The sequence below is a fragment of the Microplitis demolitor genome, chromosome 3, assembly GCF_026212275.2.
Source record: "Microplitis demolitor isolate Queensland-Clemson2020A chromosome 3, iyMicDemo2.1a, whole genome shotgun sequence".
NCBI classification, from domain to species: domain Eukaryota; kingdom Metazoa; phylum Arthropoda; class Insecta; order Hymenoptera; family Braconidae; genus Microplitis; species Microplitis demolitor.
This window is the reverse complement of record NC_068547.1, coordinates 22450209-22470699: the sequence shown is the minus strand read 5'-3', so window position 1 is coordinate 22470699 and position 20491 is coordinate 22450209. Positions and strand designations below refer to the sequence as shown.

General features: G+C 32.5%; 1 protein-coding gene across 6 annotated transcripts in view; it reads left to right on the top strand.

Annotated features, from left to right (window-relative positions):
• The window catches only part of LOC103569738 (storkhead-box protein 2), a 116248-nt gene that overhangs the window by 75255 nt on the left and 20502 nt on the right, over positions 1-20491 (top strand). For all 6 annotated transcript variants that reach the window (XM_053737326.1, XM_014441891.2, XM_008547203.3 and 3 more), the window contains one exon: positions 6833-7028. In XM_053737326.1, coding sequence (XP_053593301.1) covers positions 6833-7028 — 196 coding nt within the window. The remainder of the gene's footprint in view (positions 1-6832; positions 7029-20491) is intronic.

The window sequence follows — 20491 nt, the reverse complement described above, 5'->3', positions numbered from 1 at the left end:
TTTATAAAGATCAAAGCGCGATATGTTCCGGGCTGTAGTTATTCACGTATCCCAGGATCGTACATCAGATGAAAGCTGAAATATATTAAATAAACAAAGAATATAATAAGAGGCATAGTCTTACAACTAGTGAATATATATATATATATATATGTATTGGATCGATCTTGGAATATAGTTTATTCCCGGAAAAGCAACCTGGACGAGGGCATTGGCTCGGTAACTTGCTCACGCACGGTTAGAGTTGCTGAGTATGCTATAGAGTGTATTCTAGACGAAGAACTAGAAGAATATAAGAATAAGAATAAGAAGAAGAAGAAGAAGAGGAAGAGCTAGAGGAAGGTAGAGTTGATGTGCGCACAATATTATAGTGAGTCCTAGGCTCGAGTCTTGAATCCTAGACTGCATTACATGCTAACTTGTATTTGTAGTTATATTATATTATGGGTATAATGTGTAATGGTGTTTGATTCAGGTTTAAAGTTGGGTTATGCTAGTACATGCTGGACTCAAACCGCCCGTCGAGAATGCATAAAGATAAGAGAGGCGTCTCCTCTGGGGCACATGCTGAATTCCCTCAGTGTACGAGGATACAGTGAATTACTAAGTCGAGACGGCCTTCGGCGACGCGATTCTATTTATTTCCGCGGCAATAATAACATTTTAATTTTTTTTTTATTTTTATACTTGGAGAGTGGAAATGTTTTTTAATTGTACTTGAAACCTATCAGATGTCAAGTTTCATTTCTTAATAATTTATGTGATGAACTGATGATTAAAAATTTTATTTTTAACGATGGACCGAAAGTTTAAGATAAAAATAATAATCCGTTATTTATATATTTATAAATATGGATTTTTATAACTACAGCTTTCGATTCGATGATATGCGGACATGAGTAAAACCAAAACCACTTGCTGTCCTGAGTACTTTCGCCCAGACCGAGTGTCTAGAATTATCATATATTTATTATTATGACTACTGAGTGCGTTCTGTCCATGTGTGTATAAATATATATGGATTTATGTATATGGCGATCTCTGGGGGCGAGGGGATACAACCACGACGCGGTTTTCGTCCACCGACCACTTCTTGACCGTGGTAACTTGCCACACTTTCACTGAGCCCTCGCACTTTTACGGAAATTTATTTATTTTTTTTGAAACTCTTTATATAGCTGTCTAAGGCGAATGTACTGGTATTGCAATATTATATTTTTGTAGATGGGGATATGAGCGGAGAAATAAACAGCGAACAATTGATGCGCTTACGAGCATTAAAGTTTTCCATAAAAAATTTTTTACTCCATCGGCTATTAATTTAATGAGTCAATAACACAACGTGTGGTTTTTCCTTCGCATTTCATTTGGCTTAATTAACCATTACATTACTTTATGTGTTCTCATTTCAATTTTAATTACACTCCATCTTCAGAAACTCTATGATTGCTCGTAACAAAACCTCACTAAGCTTTAATTAATAAAAACATTTTGAAATATCTTCATAACTTGCCAACCATTTTCCTTTTAAATAAAATTCACTACTCATTAAAGTATTTGAAACTGAAAAAGTAAATTCGTTATTTTGATAAATGAAAATTTTTTCCTTCACTTCTATGGGCTAGCGTTCTTTCAGAAAACTTTTCTGATACCCTTGAGGCCTTCAAGCATTCATCAGACGCCATAATTTTAATCAGGATTGCCGCCTAAGAAATTCTCTGGGAATTCTTTATAGAAAATCAAGACTCAGCTCCCCAAGTTTGAAAACAACTGGAAGTTTTGGAGTTTTTCCGCAGGGTCAAACGTTTTTTCATTTTTTCTTTTAAAAAAACATGGAAATTTAATTTTTCGTTATTTTGAGGATTTTTAATAGCCACCATTTTTTCACAAATCAATTTTGCTCATCTTTGAATTTGATCAACAGAAATTTCCAAATATTTGAAATTTTCCAAAAAAAAAAAATTTCTTTTATGACAATTCAAAATTTTTACTATTTTTTGTAATCACACATAAAAAGAAAAATGAATTTATATCCAATCGTCCCCATTTTGCTCAGCCCTCTGTATGATTTCACACTAGCTCTCTCTTCCATCTTTTTTTCTGAAACAAAATCCGCAAATAAAAACAAGAGATACCAGATAAAGAAAATACACAATATCAACTCGAAACAATAAATATTTTGTTTCACTAAACAAACATCAATTGTCACCATAAAAATACATATTTTCTGTAAATAATAAGCAGCTCGCTTTCATGGCCGACAAAACTCAGGTCTATATTATTTATAAATTAGTAAAAGCTTATAATAAACTCCAGTGCGATCTATAAAATCGCATTAGTACAGAGTAAAAAATAAGTAAACCATTGGTGGGTGACAGTATGCTACTTAAACAAGTTAAATCTAACGATCGAGCATGTTAGTAGTGTAGATTTGCACTGAGTACTGGTACTCTCTTTCTCCAGCAAAGTTATAATGCATTTAAATCATGGCGTGATAAACCCACGGAGAAAGTTTACGAGAGCACAGGAGCTTTTTTGCTGGTCTCATAAAATTATTTTATCCTTATGGTATTTATTAAAATTAAATATTGATATTGATATTTATATTTTTAAATATGGATTCAGAAATCCAATACTGTTGAAATAAGTATATATATTACAATATGTATTTGCGAAAATGGGGACAAGGTTACAGTCCGTAATATCCTCAACTAGGAATGTTGCATGAGAGTACAAGTTGATACGGACGTACTTGTCAAGTCCGTAAAAGTAACTACATATATGAGTATCTAATAAATACATAGATGTATGTACGGTTAAGAAAAGACGCACATGCTACCCACGTCCGGGATACCGCGTGTACGCAAATGCGAGTACAGCTTCGCTCTTTTCGTATTAGCATATAAATTATGCTATCGTGATTTATGCTCCAGGCAGAAGTTGAGACTATATATATATGTATATGTATGTGTAATATTATATATATATATATATATATATATATATATATATATATATATATATATATATATATATATATATAGTATATTATAGCGATGCGATTGAACGTGAGCAAGGGGTTGCTGATTAAACGTTCTGTGCACTGCGCACTTCACAATAGACTACAGACTACGGAATATAACTACAACTACACTTGAATACACTAGAGACTGTGCGTTTTGTTTTAGAGGGTCCTCGAGGCTGCCGATTGGTAATGACGGACGTGATAAGTGCCATTTCTCAGATCCAGTATTTTTATTTAGTTTTTATTTTTTAAATTTAAATTATAGGCTAAAGAACCGATGGTTTGTAATACTTGTATGTGGTTTGTAGAAATTTGAATTTACGAAATAAAGATACTAATTACTTAAAATATTTTTTAAAAAACAAATTTTCTGCTGGCATGAACATTTTTTTTTGGTAACAATAATTTTACTAATTTATTTTTTTTAAAATTAATGACAAATTCTAAAACTAAAAAAAAAGTACCAAATTAAATAATTAAATAATTAAATCCCTGAAGTGAATATTTCACACCCATGAATTTATAATAAAACGTAATAAGTTAATTAATTAATCCCGACTAGCAGTTAAATAAAATAAACAGCAATTACATAGTAATAAAAGTAAATAGATATATAATTACGGTTAAATAAAAAATAGTTAAAGTGTTAATATTACGAATGAAATTAGACGTTTATACGTATTTAGTATAAATAACATTTCACCGCCTCTTGCGATATAAACTAACAACTACGTACTACTGCACTTGTAGATGGAGTCTTACTTGATGGACGCTAAAGGGTAATCGTGCGCGTGAGAGAACGTCGAGTTATATTGCATAATAATTAGCAGTCGAGCATTAACTATCGTGTGCAAGTGCAGTAGATAATGTGCTAGTGAGAAATGATGGTGGAGAAAAATTTAAATGTAAATATAAATGAACAGCCAACCCCATGAACTGTACAGTAAGCCACCAAGTTCATTGCCAGTTCGAAGTACTCTCATACTTAAATTGCTTTAACTTCAAACTAGTACTTTAGAATATTACCTCACAGTGTAAAGAAAATCAGTGAAATTATATATAAGTAAATAATCACCCCAACAACCTGAGTCGAATCGACTCTCTGTTGGTGCCAGGCTGCTTCTAGGTCTCACTAATCTACAGATGAAGTCAAGATCACTTTTCAATACTCATTTAGGTTAAAAGGATCCCGTAGATTTTGACTCAAGAACTACCCGTCTATATATTTTTTTTTATTTTCTTGAAATTCCAAAAAGACATCAGGTTGAAGTTAGGTTTGCATTATTAAAAACAAACTTCAGGTCCATATTGAGGCCACATGAGGATATCCTTTTGTAAAATGAACTCCTCATTCTCTGGTCTTTAGAAAAAATTCTAGTCGGATAGCAGTGATAAAGTATCATAGTTATATATTTTTATTCTTTAAAATAATATAATGATTTTATCAGCATGCTGCTAGAAATATAAAGACACTGAATGCCTTTCTGATGGTAATTTCGACGGTATTTTATCCGCCGAAGAATTTTCTTCAGCACATTTACCCTTGAATGAATGAGCCCGATTCGAAGTATTCTAGGATACTTGAATGACTTTGAACGAGCTCTAAATCACCCACAGTACATAGATTTAAGGGGAATGAAGGCAAGATAAAATAAAGAAGTTGAGATACTTTACTTGGGTTTAGTTTTTTTGATCGATTTGTTTTGTCTCCCGACGTTGGACGCATGTGCAGAGTGGGTGTATACTTTATTCCTCGAAGACGTTGGCGTATCGATTCTCCCTGCACGTCGACCCCCGTTTTCTTGCTCCTGACACATTTGAAATACGCTTGATTCTACTATTATTTTTTGACTCCTTACCACTTGTCGGTTTCTGTAAATAATGTCTTACGGTTTTCGTTCGCGATGAAGATGTTGTAAGTCTCTTTACTCAATCTATTTATTTATTTTATTTTAATATCAGTATTTTCAAAGGAATTCAAAGGCATTTCATAATAATATTTTAACAGGTAATGGATAGAAGGATAATGGAATTTTTATGGTAAAAGAAAAAAGCTGGAGTCTGATATCTGACTCCTGAGAATTCTTTGAGAGTTTGCGTTTTTGAAGTCTATTGAATTTTTTTTTTTTTGCAAACCTTTGGAAGCAAAAGAATTTTATTAAGTTTGCGTATATTTTACTTATGATAATATTTCCATAAAATTGTTGATAAAAACCCCGCCAATTTTTTTTAAATTTAAATTTTATAATTGGAAAGGAAAAAAATAAATTGCTGATATGTAAAATAATTTTGAAAGTAATCAATAAAAATTTAAGTCGTTTTTGAAAAAAAAACTAAATTTGGGTATTATGTTGCAAAAAAAAAAATAAGTGATTAAATTAGATAGTAAAATTAAATAATTGAATGAATGATCGATTTAAATAATAGAATTCTGACAGCAGAACATTAAATACTTTTTTAAAATTAATATAAATGTATATGAATCAATAACGTTGATAAATGATATTTTCTTAACACTTAAGCCTATCGATCAATGTTAATACAAGTGTATATTGATATATAAAAATGATTATTTATTTCTTGATTGCAAAATGGCAATCCAGCATAAAATCAGTAACATGATTTTCAAGACCCGAGGTATTAAATTGGGCACACCCATTTTCTCCCTTTACTTATTGTATTGATATATAACTTATGATCTATATATCTACACATAAATATATGAGTATACCTATGCACGTTTCGATATGATATGAGAATTAGACTTAGAAACATAATAACCATGTATACGTCCGTTCTGGTGTTATGATTTCGCACATTCGTTGACGTTTCTGAGTGCTAGCTGATACAAATTAACCCTATTATTGCCGGTCAGTAAGTGCAATGAACGGGCTATAAATTTTCATCAGCGAGCTCTGAATCTGCTATTATCTCTATATAGGCTTTGATATATTAGTCCATGGCTTTCTTATTTAAGCCGTTTAAATTATCACACGTCAAAACAATATAAATAAATTCTACCCCTTTTAACACTCGATCACTCAAACCCAACGAAAATATAAATATAAAAATAAATAATAACAACAAATGAATACGAAAATACATAAATAGCTTTTGATTCTCGAGTATCCACAATTCTTATTTACGAGCGCACTAAACAATTCTCCTTATGTCTTCGTGAAGTCTGCTGGTAAATCGAGGGTCGAAGTGACTGAGTGTAGGGGAGAGGGCGATGTATTTTTCTCTACTCGCGAAAAACGAGGGCGTACAACGAGCTTATAAATGGCCCTCGATGCAGTAAACACTTGACGATACTGCAGTATTTTATTTACTCGACGTCAATCTGGGAGAGGGAGGTTAAGTGGACATCGTAAACATTCGGTTTATTGTTTTCAAATATAAATATTTATTTCTTTTCAATAAAATACGAAAAAAATTTAATTAATGCCAGCAAATCAATCACGATAAATTTTTTTCATAAATTATTTCTATAATTAAGGAGCCTTCTTATAGGCTCGGTTAGAGTGGGGGGATTAGCCAATCACGGAGTAGGCCGGGTGGGGAGTTAGCCAATCACAGAGTCGAAAAAGTGGGGGGTTAACCAATCACACAGTAAAAGCTACCGTCTAATAATTCTGAACTTAATCTGTTTAGTGTAATTCAGTTTTTAATGGCAGAATATTAATTCTTAATAATAAGATTAAGGAGGAAAATAAATTCTGCGGGTGCTAAATATAACTTTGGCCGAATTATCAACGGTCAGTTAACTATTAAAAATTAAATTAATGAATTTTGTTTTTATTGCAGAGCTTCTTGGAGGCTAATTCCAAGTGCTGGTGGAATGCAGCATTGGTAGACGCAACTCGTCAATTAAGATACAAAGGACATGTATCACCAGGTGTTTTGATGGTCGGCGGACCACCTTGTGCCTTGGAAGTACTTAGAGCAGCTTGGTCTCGAAATGTCTTAAGACCACCAGCTGATCATGCCATCACATGCCTTGGTAAGTAACATAACTTTTAAAATATCTATATTTTTAAAAAATCCAACCGAGTATCTTAATAATTTATGGTGACATCTCGTTATTTAACACAAAGAAAAATAATTTTTTTTTTATAAATAAGACAGGCAGAAAAAATATGAGTTTGATATCTTAGTACAATATCCAACAGAGCATGTAAATTACCCTGTGTTATTTTATCTCATTTTATCTGAGCACACTAGGCTGTTCTTTACGAGCTTGGGAATAAAATAGCTCAGGAATTATATTCGGAAGATGCGTGTCGTTGTTCGTCTTTGTTATACTATACCTGAGTATGCTGTTGGCTGTTGTACATAAGAAAAATGTTATCAGGTAGCTTTATACAAGCGACAAGTCATTGTCGTGTTGTTGGCTAAAGGAATATATTTTCTTAGGCACCCACACATGCGATTATTTATCTGCTCTGTCTGAGTTTTTGTCAATTTCCGGACGCGACACTTGTGAAACCTCTAATGCAATTGCTTGTAAAAAGCAATCCGTTATATTAGTAAGAATTAAAATTTATATCCAGTAGATGATACACATTTGCCCAGCAGCGCAGTTATAATGCATCGAATGCATGTTCGCATTATACATATATATGTCTGTTTGCAAATCCAGTGGATCTAGAAACTCTATAATTACTCTTGTTACTTTTATGTCTCTTTATCGGCGAGTATAAATTACTTTTATACATCATACTTTCTACTTTATTCAAATCCAATCCCTCGAGACAAATTTTCTAGTATTTATGTGTATATATATATATATATATACATTTATTTAATTATTTATTTGTATATCAATAAATATATATCCGGACTGTTATATTTTTATACCAATTTATGTGATAAATCGGTGTAATTAATTTTTTCTTTTTCTGGCTGAAAATAAAATTATTTTGTACATTTACTTAATGCGCGCGCTTTGCATGCGTTCAATTTATATATTTAATTATATTACATATTTTTTGCTATTTAAATAATTTTATTTTACAAAATTTTTTTCTATTGGTCAGTGATGGAAATAAAATTTAAAAAAAAAAAAAAAAACAATTTTAGTGGCATATTTAAATTCAGGTTCATTATTATTGCCATCAAAAATTCAAAAATCAGAAGAGTTCAAAATTTTTGAGCCAATTAATAACCAAAAAATTTTTTTTTTCATTTATTAATTTTTTTAAAATATTACATGAGAAAATTCGAAGAAAAAAAAATTAAAAGCCTTTTAAAAATATAAATAGTCAATTTATTTATAAATTATAAATTCAATAAAATTCTGCAACTTGACTAATAAAAATATTTCATAATTTTATCGAAATTCAACACTTCTCAGTGATAACTGTAATAAAAATGCCTGAAAAATATATTTTATGCAATCGTCGATAAATTTTCTTTTGCAAAAAATATGCTGTTATAAAATATCAAGACTGTTATATGAACTGGTATCATCGCACTTGTGATAATGTCTTGTCCCAGCATATCAAGACGCCTACGTGTACTCCGAGGATCATTAAATTCCTATGCTAATATACACGTAAACAAGTTAAATGAAATAAAACGTACGTACTTAAGAGTACACGTACATACTCTACCTTCCTTGCATAATTGGCCTGGTGTCTTTACCCGTGAGCACTCATCCGAACAATTTATTATACTTTTCTCCCCGTACTGTCTCAAGTTATTTTATTCGATTTGTTTTTTCCGGTGTCCCTATCTCTATCCACGCATATTTACATCTACATCTATATCCTTACCTATATACATATATATATTTTGATAAAACACTAATTTCATTTATCACCACAAGCTTCCGGGCCGTCAATTCATAAATCATTAATCATGATCTAAAGAAAAATGTCGAAAACAAATAAACGTGAGAGCCGTTACGACCAACCCGATCTATCTTATTTAGACAATTCAAGCCAACTACCTGATAGATCTATTATAGATTACTCGAAATTTTTTTTTTTTACAAACAACTTCATTCAAATAAAATATCATTTTAATTATTTCCTATGCATATTTTAATCAACTGTCATATATTTAAATTAAACTGTATATTTTAACATATAAATAGCTTCGGAATTCAACCCTTGAATTAAATATCAGAATGAGATCTGAATCTGATAATAAATCACTCATCCCGACACATTTCAATGAGATTGATCGATCTATTTTAAAAAAACAACTTTTTCTTCCAACACTTTCGTCAGTAGAAAAAAAAATCTACGATTTATTTTCACGGTTTTCTGAGGGAATTTTTAAAAAACTCTAACGCGTCACGACAGCAAAATACCGCAAACATAAAAGTAAAATGTTTGCGTGAGTTACGTAGTCGGTAAAAAATAAAAAAAATATGAAAATGGCCCCAAGGCTTTTATAAAGTCGATAGGTAAATTCTTGGATGAATCGAGGCGCAATAGAGTTTTATATACACGTTACGTATCCTTATGTCCGTATGTGCAGATCGGAGGTAAGCTAAAAGAAACGAGTTGAGCCTAAGGATAAAGGCGCTGTCTCTTCATAAAGATCGGGAGCCTTTAAAGACCACGATCCTCGTAAAGATAGGTGGTTAACTCCAAGAAGCTCAGGTTGTACTGGCCGCGGACGAGCCTTAGGGGCCCGCGGGCTTTGTGAAGGAAAACACCCGCTTCTTAAGTTCCATTGGTCCTATTCACATAATTCTCAAATCGGTACAAAAGTCCGTGACCTTTAGAATTAAAAAAAAATACACATATATTTTTTCTGGATTTTCTACTAAAAAAAACGCAATAAAAATAAAAAGTCATAAATTTAAACTCAAGACCGTTAGTCTTTTCATCGATGTCAAAGAATATCTGAGATTCTGTCTCGTTATCGAAGGCACTAAAGCCTCAGTAGAGTTGGCAGATGGAGCCGGTGTCTAAATCATATCTAAGTATTTTTAAAATAACTTTATATCTGTACATACGATGCTTGGTCTTGAGTCTGGTGTCAGTGCACTGTCAGAGGTAAATTTACGGCATGTGAAAAGTATCTAACGTAGCTCGATTCTTTAAATGATCAACCAGCAGATACGTTTTGAAATTTATTTCGCTTCAATATTTGCACCGGAATTATTTCAAATGCTTCAATTATTTTTTTTATCAATACTTAGTTGTTTAAAAAAAAAAAAAAAAAATATCCTTATGTATGAATATGAGCAAGAGTTCAAGTATCAGTGTCTGGTGTGTAGATACTGATATTATTTAAAAAAAGTTGTAAGTCACACGAGAAAGATCCCGTGGAGTCTGATGTCGCCGCCTGAGGCCGAGGTCTTGTCCTCGAAAGGAGTATCTCACGGTGGTACGTTGACAGGCTACGATTTCCATCTGCACTAGCCTTTGGGAAATTATCTATTTATTGTCCACAGTTTTTCGTCATCTTACATTTAAAGCCTTACATACACTCAGCCTGAGGTTACCACGCGTCTTTCCCGTATCTCTCGTGTGAATTCATCAGAGAAACGGAATAAGACCAAGAGATCACGGCTTAATAACTATTAAATATCTCACGGTCCAACCCCTTAGCTCGAGGGTACTCAGATATTTCTTTGACCCCAGTTCAGTTAGAGGGCAAACGATTGCTTTGTCATCACCAGCAACATCAGCATCATGGATTATTGATGACTCCCGTTGTCTAGTAATTAAATTCCAGGTCATAAATTATTAATTATTACTCCGACCCATTGAGCGGGATCACGAATTTGAACCCCGACTTCTATCCAAACAATTAAATTTTAATTCAAATAAATAAATGAAATTTTTTTTACAGTAAAAGTTATTATAATTATAACCAGTAGCTGGTAGCTAGATATTGTTGTCTGTAATATAGTAGCCAGGTAACGCTAAACCCACAGTATTAACCACCAGATACATATGAGATACTATTATACGAGCAGAGAATTAGTCGAGTGCAGATATATACCAGCTACCAGCCTACTCGTATCGCCGTCTTGCTCAGAGTACTCGCTCTTGACTCAACACTCTTAAATATTACGTATAATATTCTACACACTATATATTTATATATATATATTGAGTAACGGATAATTGCCACGCGGCTAATAAATAAATCCCGGACCTCCCTCGGTCACGCCCACGGTTAGAATAATAAGTCAAGGAGCTCTAAGTCTAATCGTTTTGCAAGCTCGTGTCGCCTCGTGGTGTTCAAGTCACTCTGCACCCGTGGATCCATTAACGACTCTGTAATGAGACTAGTTACTCGCCAGCCATTTAACTGCTCCGTCTACTGCTTCTCTGCTAAAAAAAATTACATCACATCCTCGCATAATTTTACGCACACCATAAAAATAATTTATTTGTCCAGCTAGAAAATATCTCAACTTCTTGAAATTCACTCTCAGGATTTACTGTCATAATATTTAATAAAAATTTTAATAATAATAAATAAATAAATGGTAAATTTAAAATCGAGTGTAAAAGACATATCACGAGTCTAGGAAATTAATCTCACGAATTATTTTTTATTCGTCATCAGGGTGAGAAATATTGTGGCTCTAATAGTTGTAGTATATTGTTATTATTATTATTATTGTATAAAAAAATGATAATGTTTCGCTGATGTGAGTTAATATTATTTTAGTAATCGTGATAATATACTCAAATAATGACTTAATGAGCCGGATAATAACAAACGTTTTATAAGTTTTAGATTACAGGGTCGTGTTATGACTTACTAACGATGAGTGAACGACATTCACTTGGTATTAGTGGTATGGGCACTAAACCTAAAGACATAACATAAACACGAGTGCTGGAAGATGACTCTTTGTATAATAGCGGTGAAAAGCGTTTAAAGATAATAATAATAACGGTACGTTTAGTCTCGCAAATCTTGCTCGACACATGGGAATTTTCTTGTTCTCGGCAAAACAAAACGCCCGACAAACGGCTACACACTTATATGCTGTATTATATATTGTATTGCTGGTGGTGGTAATGGTGGTACTGGTGGTGGTGCCATTACACACCATGGCTTATAATGTACAAGATGATTCCGTGGTCCACTCACTTACTCGCCCAGCGAGTTAAGTTCCTTTGGGTAACAACCGCGAACGTAAGAATAAACGCGGGAACACAAGTTTAAAAGCAACTTTATAGTATGCCGCTCGTAAGCAAGCGAGCCCATTTATCGTTATCTTAACGAGAATCGGCAATTTTCTGGCCGACTTCGTCGCACGAGGTACTTCTTTTAGCATCACGACGCTCTGTAGTTATACATACACATACATCATATATATACATATTAAATATATAAACTGTGAGAATAGATCTACGGATCTAAAGCTGCTTAGTCGTAATTGCCAAGTGAAAGTCAAACCTTCCGTAGTCGAAATATCATTTTTTAAATTTTTAAACTCGCGAATTAATATTCCGTAGGCAATATTTACAATGTGAAAGTACCCACTATTTTTTATTATCTTATTTTTTATTCGATCACCTCGAAATTTCTATTTACTCAGTTCTCATCTTAAAAAAAAATAATTTATGCGCAATCAAAAAAAAAAAAAAATTACATAAATATTTAAATAAAGCGAAAAAATATTTTTCACTCTTATTCGCCGAGATAAAACTTATAATTAAATAAATGATGGGTGGCAATAAAAAAAATTAGTAATTAATCACAAGAAATCCTGTAATCAAAGTAATAAAAATAGCAAACATGGACATAATTCAAAATCATCACCACGTTTAAGAATAACAAATATCTTGATGTATTTAATAAAGTATCATGTGCATATATATGTATATTGGTTGTGATAAATGAACCCACATGTAAGTTATCTAGAGGTGAGGCGAGTCGTGTATGAACATATTGCCCGGTCATGGGAACTGGACCGTTCCAAATAACGCCTTAGCCTTTATATACTCAGCAGTCTGGAGATATAGTGTCTTAGTGTCTACTATATGTACTATGTACTATGTGCTATGTACTCCTACTCAGGATCAGAGTTAACAGATAGATATATACATCTAACCTCACTACTATCCATATTCACCCTTTCTCTCGTGTCTAAACTCTGGTTATGCCCGTTAAACGCCGTACTACATGCATACACCCATCTATCTCATTCGCCATGGACCTCGGACTCCTACGCGTCTTCATAAACTCCACGGCACGTATAACACTTTTATTTATATACAGGCATTACCTACAAATGCTTTTTAAAACAACAGACTGAGACTGGATAGATGAAATGTACACCCTTCACTTAAAAGTGTGCAAATCCGCCCGAGAATCATGTCAACAACATTTCCCATATACCTTTCAATCAACCTATCAACCGATATCACACTTTTGCTGAATTATAAATTTACTTGTAATATAATATTATCTTGTTTAAGATTTTTTAATATTTTATGGCTTAGGATGTCAGTATAGTGATGCGATACCAAAAAAATTTTTGACATCCCAAGTCAAAAAACATTCGAGTTTAATTCTCAAAAGCCTCAATTCCTTTGATGTTTTATTTGCCGCCCAGAAAGTAATTCTACTTTAGTACTTGAAATCCTCAATGAAAACTATGAGGTCTGAATGCGAAAAATTTATTGATTTTCAATTATAAGTAAGATCTCAAAATTTTCAATGAATGAAAAGTTATAATTTGGACTTTGAAAAATTTTAGATAGAAAAAGGGAGGGAGAGAATACGGCGAATAAGACTTTTGAGGTTCAAATGCGGGTAAAATTATTTCTTTGTTTTGAGTATTTTGAGACTCATCCAGATCATGTTATTTCAGTTTAGTCCTCGGGGGTAGAATTGGTCATAACTACTCGGCTGCCCAATTTCAAAACACAGCTGACAAATTTTTCATAATCGATCTTAAGTATTTTTAGTTTGAATGAAGTCTCGTGAACTTGATTCAATGCATATTTCAAAAATTTTTTTTGGCAGCTACTGTGTTTTGAAATTGGGCAGCCGTACTACTTTGAGGACTAAACTAGGATAACTTTTTATACTATTTTCAATCTTAAAATTCTAAAGTGATCCTCAAAATCCTCATTGAGAACTTAGAGACTCAAATCCGAATTTTCGTTTTTGACTCAAGTATATATTTAATATTATTTATATAAAAAATTAGTATACATGTAGAAAAGTATAAATGAAATGTCATTATAATTATTAGTTACATAAATTGATAATTGAGAAAATTAATAGATAAGTATTGGAGTCATATAATAATTTAACATTTCTACATCCAAAAATTTGAGTCAAGTATTTGGTCTGATGATAGAGGTTTCTCTGAAACGTTAATGAGAAAATAAAAATAAATTAAAAAATTGTCGTTATCAATCAGAGTGACTTGAAATCATTTAACATGTAATAATAATAATAGTGAATTTAAAATATGTTAATTATGATGGACGTATTACACAAGCTTATAAATGTTGGATTGGTATTTAGAAGTATTTAAATATTTGGACATGAGTTTTTTTATAGAGCTGATCGTATGAATATTTAATGATGAATAATAAAGCATAAGCATTAAAAAATGGAGAGTGAGCAATGTCGGGGAATCGCGACAAGCTACTGCGAGCATAAATGCTGACCGCGAGAGCATAGATCACGGAATCTTATTCGTGGATCTGCCGGCGCATAATCGCGGGGGTACTGGATGCCGTGTATAAGACTAGTGTAGATTACATTATCTTAGCATAGCTTATGGCTGACGCTACGTGCCGAGTCAGCATGCCGTTGGGAATAGGCAAGAATAAAAAGGGAAATAATACCAGTGGATACAGTAACACATCCGGTGGTCGTGGTTGGATCGAGTATCCGTTCATGCAGAATTATTCTTCAAGGAAATAAAACCCGTACTATTATTTTCAAATTTATTGCGTATTCTTTTGAATTTCGAGCCACAAAATATATTTTTTTTATTTAAATTCAAATAAATAAACCGCGAAATTTTCCCAAAATTTTTCTCTTAATTTTTTTCTCAAATAACTTCAAAAGTATTAACGACTGACTAAAAAAAAATATTTTGCAAGCTTATAAATTACAATTATTATAAAATTGAAGCGCGTAATAAATTTATTCGATTGTGCAATAGATGGATTTGATTAACAGACAATATCGATGAGATAATACAGATAAATCACTTTACTCTCGGGATCTTTGAACTTATTTAAACAGCAATGACTTAAGATTGTTCGAAATCCTCTCACAGAGTTCTCATACCTTGTGCTCACAACAGTAGAGTAACAGGAATAAAAAATAACGATAATAAAAAATAGGAAACGTCGATTGGAGCGAGGCGGAGTGAATCGACAGACATGCACCTCCTTGTGTACCTGCCGCTCGTCGATCAAAGAGAACCGTGTGCCTTTAAACCGATACCCGCATGTATATTGCACACACATATATTTATGTATGTATATATTTATGGGGTACTGAGCTCAAGTCGTTGTATCGAGAGTTATTCTCTGCTCGTTTGCCTTCCGCTCACTTTACTTGCAAGTACTTGCTTGCGGTCGATCATCACAACTGCTGTGCTTATATTTAAACCCATACATATATATATCTATATCTGTATATAAATATATCGGTGTAAAATAAAAGAAAAGTCGTGAGATGGTGATCCAACAGGTGACTATCGATGTCTACGGTTCGTTAGTCAACAATTCAACAGGCAGATTGGCCTTTTATTTAATAAATTAACAAATCGGCTGTCTTTATTTTCAATAGAGTATCAAGTATCGCGTTATATCATTGAATTATTGAGATATTTTTATTTTATTGCTTTTATTACTCTATTTTATTTATGATCACGAGTTAGCTGTGATTAAATACCAAGAGATTTCAATTTTAACAGCAAGCTATAAATTTTATTTAATTCTGTATAGCAGTGGAGAAAAAAAAATCCGTTATGCTGAGACTGAGACAGAGACTGAGGCTGAGGCTGAGACTGAGGCTGAAAATGATATTGATATCAATGCGAATTGAGTGCTGTTGTTATTACTGTAGTGTCTAATGTAAGAGAGCAATAAGTGAGAGTTGGACTCTCGATCTCTCTGCTACCCACGGAGACAAGGACGTCTATCGTTGGAAGGACGACGACGACTTTGACCGGTTTAGCACCTTCGCAAGTCGTTCACTCGGCACTACCTTACGGTCATGTGCCACTGAGGCTGAAAAATTTAAAAAAAGGAAATAAAAAATAACTCACATTTTTGGGACTCGGCTTTTGTGGGACTCATCAATGGGATGAGGAATTTTCGGTCTTTAGTAGTGTCGTTGACACAAATCTTGGGATAAAGACGTGCGACCACACCTCGCGGTATTCAACGGCCTCTGTGACGCCTTTGTCAATGCGTAGGTGTATTTATATATATTTTTATACTTTGCAGTCGGATACTACTAATCCTAAAGGTCAAAATTATTTTTTTTTTTATTTTATCATTCGAAAAATTTCCAATTTTATTTTTATCATTTTCTATAAAATTCTGGAACCCTTCAAAATAATCCAGACCTTTTTTAAATATTTAAAAATCCTACAAAATTCTGATACGCGAAAAATTTAAGAATCTAACAAATTTAAAAAAATTCTCAAATTACCGGTTCAAAAATTGGACCTACAGTATATTAAAGACTAGTAATTATAATAATAATAATAATGAAGGTGAGAAGGACTCAGATGTAAAAAACAATTAAATTTTAAAAGATGCTTATCTACATAATTTATAAGAAAAAAATACAAGCCCAAAAAAAAATAGCAATTCTTAAGTCATTGTCCCGCCTAAGCGACAATTATTAGCCTCACCCGGCAAGGACAACATGTAAAGTGTAATTATAACCACGCATACCCGCGTAACCCGGCTCCAACTATGAGTACGAGCATCCGTTTTAAAACCTTAGGTGTGACTCTCAGTAAAAGATATTTAAAAAAAAATAGCCAACACGTTACTGAGACAATGTAATAACATCCAATAAATATAAATATGCAATAGCAGTAACATAATAATAAAATATATATAAGTATAAATAAATATAAATACAAATGTACGAACGTGTTGACCTATCATGGATCTACACAACGGCAACATGTAGGCTAATGTTAAGAAAGCATGTTGTTGCAAACACACTAGTAGTCTACACTTGGCAGTATGCAATCTGCAGTCTCCAGTTAAAAGTCTGCATCAGTCCGAGACTCAGAGCTTGCTGATGCACACTGACATCCACCTTCTGATTGATGACACGCGTCCTCACTTTGTCAGCGCATATTTATGCGTAGGGGCATCGCTTTCATCGGAGTCTACATACATACATACATATATGTACTGATATGATATATCTAACAGCAAATTATCAGCAACAATTTATGACAGATGCAAACGCGAGGGCAATTATCTACCGGCATACTTTATTTTTTTTTTATTTTATATTTATTATTTTTTAAAATAAATGGAATTTTAATCTCGGCCCTCTCTCTTTGAAACAACGCCCACGCGAGTGATAATAAGCGATTGATCTACAGCCGATTTTCTCTGGCGTCGCGCGTAACAAATCGATAATTTATCGATTTTCAACCGGAATACTATTTTTTTTTATTATTTTCTTGGATACGCGTGTGTATGTGGTAATAATAATAATAATAACAATGAAAATAAAAAATGACCAGTGCCTTGGAGCAGAGCGAGTAGATTAAGTTCGCTTGCATAAACCTATTTCACCCTTGGTCGATTTAAATCGATTGCCAATTCAAGAGCCTGCCAGTCAGGTACCACATATTCGTTGACGTGTCACGCAACCGTTCAATTGTGAACGAAAAAATTTGAGTTACATATAAATTTCTCCAGACATGCCACTTTAATTAGTTATTTTTTATATTTTAAATTTAAACTAGTATGGATAAGAATTAATCGAATGTGGTTTATAAAATTCGTTTTTTCATAAAGGATAAATATTTTAATTAAATAAAAGAATCGATTTAATCAAATTTAACTATTTTTTTTTTTTTTTACTTTAAATAATGAAAATTTTTTTTTACAGTCAAAATTATTTTTTAGAAGATTTATTTAAATTTTGAAAATTTTTCCCAACCTTGATTTTTTCTGATTCGAAATCCAGGGTAAAAAAATAGTTGCCATAGAAAAAATGAAAAAACCGTTTTTAATAAATAAATAAATAAAAATATAAAGCGTGTAATCAATGAACTTGAAAAGCCCACGCGACTTCCTGCCTCGACCGTCAATTTAACATTATTACTAGCGAATATAATATAAAGCTCCAGTTATAGATGATTTGTAGTGTGATAAATGATGTTTTGAGATTACTGTGATTAACCAATCGTATCGATCGATCAATCTACTCTAGTTTATATACATATTATATTATTTCGTATACAAACGATAATCAATTTAGTTTTTTAAAAATAAATTTAAGTAAATTATTATTAATAAGCGTACTATTACTACGCAAACAGTTATTTATTTATTACCAAATTATTATCATCAGCACAATCGATATTATTATTGTTATTATATTAATTTAAATAATATTGTTTATCGTAAATCAGGAGTAAGTAAAGTTGTAATAATAATACGAAATAGACACCCGGATTGGCCGGAGTGATGCTATCAAAGGGAGACAGGTATGCAGATTGATTATCGATACGTTCAATCGATATCCCAACGACCGGACAGGTTTAACTTCTTCAATGTATTGTATATATATATTTATATGTCGGTATACTGGTTACTGGCGTATAATATAGTGTACAGTGCACTGTGATGCTGAACTCATTCTCAACTTAAAATCCCTTTCCGTGACATATAATACACATCAACGAATAAGATACATATCAACTTGCTTAACTTTATTATTTTTACTTGTGTTTATTTATATATTTTTTAAAATGGAAAAACGAGTTTTCACAACCAAGTACAAGTATAGACTCCACCGACAGTAACACTCTAACAATCTATTGATTTATTTCAAAGATTTATCGTTTGATTAATTAATCACGCGGTAACGAGACAGTTGGACGACATTTCTGATATAAATAATTCGGTTAGTAGGCAAAATCATTTTTAAATATTTTTATTTATTGAAAAAATTAAGGAGTTAAATTTTTTTAAAAATCAATTTACTAAAATTTGAATCGTTTGATTAAAAAAATTTAATTGTAATTTTTAAAAAATTTATTTAATTCAAACATTAATTTTCGATTATTTGGCATTTAAATAATTTTTAAAAAATTATAATTATCAAATTAATTGATTGCAGTCAGTCACTGGTAATTATTTTTAGTTTTTTCAATGAAAAAAAAAAAAACTAAATATGATAGCGTCATGTATAAAATGCATCAAAGCTTGACATTATTGCTGTAAATTAAATTACAGGATCGCAAATGCAAAAGCGTCCAACATGGACACCAAAGAGCCGTAACACGCCCACGGCGATCTTTTTAAACTTTTATTTTTATCTCCATCTTCGCTAGCCGTTCTTTACGTAGGGACTTCCATACCACGACACATCCATACCAGTACCAAGTACAGAGCGCAGAAAGTACCGACTAAACATTAACAGAAAGTAGAGAATGGTGAGTGAGTAAATGAGAAAGAGTTTCCAGTGTTTGACCGGATCCAACGGACACACGCGACCCCGTGTAAACGTGAGACCCACAACTCCCGTAGGCCCGCTTATAAAACCCACCACCGATTCATCGTGAGAAATAGACTCCGACTCAACCTCAACATACACTCCGATCTCACATCTCACATATATACTTACTCTGTATTTATAAACAAACACAAATATTGGGGGCGTGTGCACAAGGCTCGTGATACAACGACAAAATTTATTAAAATAATATCTCTAGTCTATTACTTAATAAATTATTCAAACACTTGATCGTCGGTAAATTAAAATTTTATCACTTGCGACTAAAATAAAAACCGGCAATTAAATAAAAACCTTGACATTATAAATAATCTGTTTGTTGGATTTACAGAAAAAATATAATTTATTTAATTCAAGGAAATAACAACACAAATTCCCACGTAAACTGGCTTCTAGTCATGCGCACTAATGTATGTAAATCTCCTGTACCCCAGTATTTTATTAAATTCATTACATTTAACGTTAGTACATTACAGTAGATTAAGTCGATCGGTGAACTCCTTTTTCTCGGTAGTGTGTCTGCAGCCGCGACCTCGCTATCGAATTCAATCGATCGTGATCAAGGTTCAGGAATCGGGAACCGAGAATCGAGGATCAGGGCGAGACTACTCCCTACCTTTGAACCTTTTCCGTCTATATCTATAATTGTTTATTTAAAAAAAGTTATTTTTACCACTAATAAAAAATTTTCCCATTTAATATCTCATGCATTCACTTCGGAGTCTTACCAAATCTAATTATATTAAAAAATCCCTTTATTACAAAACAAAACAATAG